This window comes from Parasteatoda tepidariorum, chromosome 6, assembly GCF_982258835.1.
Source record: "Parasteatoda tepidariorum strain Cologne lab strain chromosome 6, Ptep-v5.0, whole genome shotgun sequence".
NCBI lineage: Eukaryota > Metazoa > Arthropoda > Arachnida > Araneae > Theridiidae > Parasteatoda > Parasteatoda tepidariorum.
In genome coordinates, this window is record NC_141760.1 from 41,230,957 (window position 1) to 41,238,300 (window position 7,344).

A 7,344-nucleotide genomic window follows, 5' to 3' on the forward strand; every position below is an offset into this window, starting at 1 on the left:
CAATTATGGAATAATAATTTTGTTAATTTTTTTGTAATTATTTATATTCATAGTATATATTTTAATTTTGTATCAAAAATGTGTTTTTGTCCTCTCATCATGGAAAATATAGGTTTTTGCCACTTTCTGCCAATTTGCTTGGCAAAAACCTGTTTTTGCCAGGACGGTTTTTACCGGTATTTACCATGGTTTTTTCCACCTGCGGCAAAATCTTGCCAACCCTGTTAGCAATTATTCATAAATTATGAATGATTGCTAAACTTACTATTAATCATAATATTATTAATCACATACTATTAATCATAACTATTATGAATTGTAATATAATGGGGGACATGGGAACAAAAGAGTTAATTTTACTAACTAATAATAATTAATAACTAAATTAATAGAATAAATTTTATAAATTAAATTTACATTTCATTCTATTTTATTTTCATTACTTTTGTATTTAAATGCTCTTCATGACAAAAAAATTTATAGCTATGGAAACAATGATTATGGTATTATATATTAAATTTTAGCATTGTCACAACTATCATAATAAATAAGTTCTTTACTGCAATTAAACAAGTAATGAATAAAACGAATTTAACAATCATTCATAATATATTAGAAGAGAAGGGTATAAAAGAGTTAATTTACAAACTAATAATAATAAATAAATAAATAGTAAAATATTTTATGTTTCAAAAATTAAATTAAAATTTATATCTTTTTTATTCATTTATTATAACCTTTTTGGAATTCAATACTTAGCGTGAATTAACAAAAAAGAAAAAATATACAGAGCTATGTACGATTATAATACTATATTAAATATCAGTTGGCTGTTATAATACACAATTAAAATGCACAATTATAATAATATACAATATTAAAATAAGTAATAAATAATAAGAGCTTAAAATTCATTCCTACATAATACTTAAGATAAATAATAAATCTTAAAAAATTTAAACAATAAAGGTCTAAAAACAATTCCAAATATAAACAAAGCGATCGTAAATAGCTTACCTATTGTAGCAACGGATAGGCATAATAACACCAGCATCCACAATGTCGAGTACATTATTTCAGCCTTCATTTTAGAACAGTTCACAATTAGTTTTTATTATCTTCATCCGAGTTTTATTTCAATGTAGCATAGAATATTAGGTCACAATTTACGAGAGCAATCTTTATTTCCGTACTAGTAGATCACACTAGTACCAGTAGATCAGGTTTCCGTACGGCTACGGTAATTAGGTTGCATAAAATGTTAGTCAACGTAAACATTCTATGATTGACATTCAAAACTGCTCACAAAGATTGTTCTATGCACACAAATAATTATTTTATTTAAAAAGTTAAGCCTAACTACTTGTTAGTTAAAAAGTTGCGCAGAATAAATCTGAACAAGACTACAGTAGATCGATAGTAAAAAGATTTGATGAAAATTTATATAGATAAATAATAGTAAATATTATTATGCGCATTTTTCACACAATAGTCAAGATCATAGTTAGAATACAAGCAACACGACGAGTCCATTATGTAGGATGATGTATTTTTCCACAACTGACAAATTGTTATGTTGTGGAAAACTTGTCTCTTTTATCAAGTATCAACACATAGTACTTGCGGCATGGAAACAATAAATCCTTGAATCCAGTTCTTGAAATATAAATAGAATTCAGAATTATATCTGACCAGAGCTAAATTTTAATACATACGTATTTGTTATGGAAATATAGTTGATAACCAACAACAACACAAGCTAAATCACACTTGCGATTATAGGAGACCCCACGTTCCCATTTCAATCAGAGACAACAGGAATGATCGGATAGCTCGGCAGGTTTCTCTGATTCCTCAAAGACGCCCAGTCAAGCTCGCTTGAACAGTTGGGTGAGTCGATATTTCATTGGAGGGGAGTCCTTTTTCCCGCATCTCCTTCCTACTCCGCTCCTGTTCTGAAATGCCAAGTAACTTTTTATCCGCCATTATAGTCCACACAATGAATTTCTTTAACTTCTACAGCAGTGGTTTCCAACTGGCTGCCCGTCGGCCGCATCCGGCCCGCGAAGCCTTTTTTTGCGGCCCACGAACTAAAATATATTAGTTGTCATTTTTTTGCGGACAATTTTCGTAAAAAATCTTTATGGGTTTAAAATACTTTTCTCGTTAATAAAAACCTAATTTCTTCGTTTCTGTGAAATTTAACATACCAACTCCTTTTTATTTCATTTTTTTTTCTATTTTGTGAATATAATTCAGCATGTGTGTATCAGAAATTTTCTCGAAGAAATTTTCCGATTTAACTTTTTGAAACCACTCATATTGGACGAAATTATTTACACACACATTTGTAAATTTTAAATTTAAAATGTAAATATCTATTCTCTGGTGGTTGCAGCAAACAAACCTCAATTTTGTCAATGAACATTTTGTGTGCTACTATGTAAGTTTTAATACCAACCGTTTTAAAGTTTTATATCTTAACAATTAGATATCTGGTGCACATTAATTGTTTAATACATGGATGCACATTAAAGTTATTGTAGCCTGAATTTTTTAATATGCAATTAAATATTTTTAAAAATATACTTCTTATTTTAATTTGTAAATCAATACTTTTGTTTTGTACAACTTGATAAAAATCTGAGAGTAATATTTAATGTTCTTTCAAACATAAAAGAGTCCTACATAAAATTTTGATAAAGTTGCGGCCCGCCATTTGATTTGTGCTTTTAATTGTGGCCCCCGGCCTCTTGTAAGTTGGAGACCCCTGTTCTATAGCATAGCAATTTTAGTGGAGGCATTTTTTTTTTAAATATTTAAGACACATTACGTCGTTCTTTTTATAACTGGAAAATAGTTATGGAGAGTATTTTTTTAATATTCGCAGGGGAAAGGTATATTTTTAGCCAAATTTTTTTATTTCTCCAATTCACATCTTCACAAACACACAATAACAAATTGGAAAAACATTTATAGATCCAATGGTTTTAGTTTGACAGAAACTGGATTTTTTTTTTCTACTTGAAGGGAAGAGTTAATGATACTTATAAAATCCTTTTTGGTAGTAGATAAAATATTTGAAATATTTTATACGATAAAAGTACAGTATAAAAATATTTAAGAGATTTTTCTTCGTTACTGAAGCTAACGAAAAATTTTAATTTTAATTAAAAAATTATTTTGCATTTATATTTTTTTAAATGGTTTTGGAGATCCCTTTGGTTAAGATTTCTACACATTTCATTTAAATCATTTTAAACAAATATTGTTTTTTTCTAATTAATTAAAAACATTAAATTGAATATACGTTTATAAAAATAGCTCACGCAACGATAGAATGCAGAAAAGTAAATTTTAACTAGTGTATATGTATACTCATGTATATGTATATACTCTGCTGAGTATACTAGTGTATACTCAGCAGATGGAGTGAACATTTCCAAGAAATGTTCAGTAAACATGATCAATCCTATTGCTCTGGGAGCGTTTTTGAAAATCAGAATAATGAAGATATACCTCCACCTGAACTGGGCGAGATTGATATTGCTATTAAAAAGTTAAAAAACAACAAAGCAACTGGGCACGACAGGATAGCAGCTGAGCTGTTAAAATGTCATGGTCCAGTATTTTTAAAACTAATTTATAATCTTATTACTGATATTTGGAATGCTGAAATTTTACCTTCTGACTGGAACACTGCCATTATGTGCCCAATATATAAAAAAGGTGATACCATGGTTTGTTCTAACTACAGAGGTATAAGTTTGCTTTCTACTACCTACAAAATCTTGTCAAACATTTTATTTGAGAGACTTATACAATATATAGACCCTCAAATTGGAAACTACCAATGTGGTTTTCGCAAGGGAAAATCTACTAAAGATCAAATATTTGCACTTAGACAAATTTTAGAGAAGACCAGGGAATTTGGTATTACCACACATCATCTCTTTATTGATTTCAAAGAAGCCTTTGACAGTATTAATAGAAATCGCTTGTATGAAGCCCTGGTTGAATTTCAAGTACCACCAAAACTAATTAGACTTGTAGAAGCAAGCATGTCAAACACCGTATGCAGAGTCAAACTTTTGGGATCTTTATCTGAAGAAATTAAAGTAAACAATGGAGTCAGACAGGGAGACTCCTTATCCTGTCTTCTTTTTAATGTTGCTCTAGAAAAAGTTATAAGAGATGCTGAAATCAATATCAGAGGCAACATATTTTCAAAATCTATTCAAATATTGGCGTATGCGGATGATTTAGACATCATTGCACGAACTGTTCCTGCATTAAAAGAAGCTTTCCTTTCTTTGGAGCTTGCTGCTAGGGATATGGGACTAATCATCAATACCGATAAGACCAAATACATGCCTGTACTTGCTAAATTAAATTCTAGTGAATCCTATCTGGAGATTGGTTCCCACAGGTTTCAGACTGTTCAGAATTTTACTTACCTTGGTTCAATTGTTACTGCCGACAATAACATAGACAATGAGATTCGGAGTCGTCTAATTTGTTCAAATAAGGCTTTTTATGGTTTAAAACGTTTTTTCAAATCATCTCTTTTATCAAAAAATACAAAACTTTTACTCTATAAAACATTAATTAGGCCAATACTTACCTATGGCTCTGAGACCTGGAACCTAACTCTAGCTGGTGAAAATAAAATTGCCATTTTTGAGAGAAAAGTTTTGAGGGCCATCCTTGGTGGGATAAAAATAAATAATTCCTGGAGAAGACGATATAATACTGAACTGTATAAAATCTACAGAGAGCCAGATATTGTGAAATTCATTAAAATAAATCGAATGAACTGGGCAGCTCACATTTTCAGAAGGAATGATGACTCAAATTTAAAGAAAATCCTATTACACAAACCCCTAACGAACAGGAAAAGAGGTAGACCCAGGCTGAGATGGCTAGATTTAGTTGAGACTGATTTCCTTACTCTAAAGGAGAAAAACTGGCGAACAAGTGTCAAAAGTAGAGAGAAGTGGATTCGAATTCAAAGGAAGGCACTGGCCCACCCTGGGCTGTCTAGCCAAATATGATGATGATATGTTTTTCAATATTAAATTTATTATTTTTAAGAAAAGAAAATATTAATAAAACTATAAATGCATAGAAAATTTTACATCGAGTTAAACTACGTAATTTTCAAAACCTAAAATTTTTATTAAATCAATTAAATAGTTTCTTAGTTAGCTAAATCGCATATTTAAAAAAATTATCATATTAAAAATTATCATTATCTTTTAAAAATTATTAATAAAAAAAATTATAAAAATATTTACTATTTTTTTTTTAAAAAAGTAATAAATTATTAATATAATAATAAATTATCAATCGGAATTTTGTTAGCATTAATTTGTTTTTATTTAAATAGATATTTGAATTTTATTTTCTTTCATCTAATTTCCCCATATTCCTTCTGATGATTAGCTCTACGTAGAAAAACGAAATCTATTTCACAATTTTACAAACAGATCACACTTGGTTCAAATTTCCATTATTTATAATAATAATTTTTTAAAGTTATTACAAATCACAAATTAATTTGTTTGACGCATTTTCAAACAAAATACCATTCTCATCCAGTGGCCGAATTAACTACAACTTTACTATCCGAATCGACAGTAAGTTGATGCGAAAAAGGCAATCGGAATCTCGTCTTATCTTAATCTCTGTCACCGTACAAACGAAAGCTCCTCCTAAAGATAAGATATGTAAAAATTTGTGGCCATGTTATGTAAGTACGCCTAGGTTATGGCATTACATCACAGATAACTCCTTAATTTGTCATGTAAACGCTGTCAAGTCACATAATAGAAGCAAATGTGTCAAAGAATGCATCCAGGGCCAATTATATTTGATTTCATCACTGTCGTTGAACAGCCGACCTAATTTTGGGTTTACGAACACTAATGTTCAAATCCGCAGTCTTGTAATTTCGTACCCAATGCTGAAGACAAGAGAACTCTTGGAAGAATTTGCCTTCGTTGAGAACTTTTAGATGGGACTCACCTTTATTTGCTTTACATGGAGAGGAAAACCACGAAAACCTCCTCCGGTTAGCCTACCGGCAAGTGGAACATAACATTAATTACTTTGTTTTAATATGGTTAATTATATTGAAACAAACAAGTTTTATAGATGGCGCTGTCGCTCCAATTCGTCCAGGTGCTAGTTCGTAATTAGTGGTGGCACAATTCGTGGCTGCGACGAGATGTCAATAGTAAAGCATTCCCACAACAACCCGTAGTATATTAGAGGGGGGGGGGTCATGGTGATTAAGATTCAATAATTTCGTCCAACGGCATGAAGACAGGTCGCCTTTCCGTCGTAGACAAGCTGGTACACATCGATTTAAAACTGGGTGGGCTTCAAACTGCCACTTGGGGATCGAACCCCAGTTTTTCCCAATGACAGTTCAGTGCCTTAACCATTGAGCCATCGCGGTTCGCTACGAGTTGTACTGTCGGCGTATTATCCTATGTCAAATCGTACGCGTCGAACTGTCGCTATGAGGAATTGTACGCCACAAATTCACGCAAAACAAATTTTAAGTTATAAAGCTAATAACAGGGTAACCTTAAAGTAATGTTTTTCGTTTTTTTAAAATTAAATTCAAACATGTAGATATTTAACAAGCTTCTATTGAAATCACTAACTTTTTGTTATCTAAAGGGTTGACAACTTTCTACGCTTTTTGTAAAAAAAAAATTCTAGTGATGGCTATCTTTATGTATTATTTTTTATTCATATAAGCTTATTTTCCACACCACTACACAAAAATGACTTAAAACTTCATATGCAAGGTTTACTTTGTTGCAGCTTTATCGTGATGAGGCTTTTAAAATGTTGGCAAAATTACCAAATATTCTGAAAGCTTTGGTTTTTAAATGTCTACCACTCTATAAATATTTTGCAAAACGCGTAATAGCCTGGATCTAGTGCGTATGTTTTCAATGCCAGACAGATAAAAACAAATTGGGTTTTAAGCACAATATCTAAAGAGAGAGTTTTGGACCATTTAGAAAAGGCTGTAGCGATGAGAATAAATAAAAATCCGATAGCGCAATATCTGATGAGTATGGTGGGTGAGGCTATACCTTCCAACCCCGAGTCATTAATTTGTTTTTATGGGGCTGGTCTTTCTGATCTATATGAGTCGGGAGGATCAAAATCACCAGATTTGAACTTATAATACCATCTTTGGCACTAACGAACGCCTAATGTACTTGGATAACGGTTGGAAAGGTTTTTCGTAGCAACTGTTTCATTACAACCCTTGTAAAACTCAAAAAGCATACAATGAAATACATTTGAATTACCAGATCT

General features: G+C 31.1%; 1 protein-coding gene across 1 annotated transcript in view; it reads right to left on the reverse strand.

The window, feature by feature from the left end:
- The window catches only part of LOC107454396 (bone morphogenetic protein receptor type-2), a 114,106-nt gene extending 112,240 nt beyond the window's left edge, over positions 1-1,866 (reverse strand). The window contains exon 1 of the mRNA XM_016071589.4: positions 1,018-1,866. Within this exon, the coding sequence (XP_015927075.1) occupies positions 1,018-1,087 (70 nt within the window). The 5' untranslated portion in view covers positions 1,088-1,866. The remainder of the gene's footprint in view (positions 1-1,017) is intronic.
- Between the last annotated feature and the right edge of the window lie 5,478 nt (positions 1,867-7,344).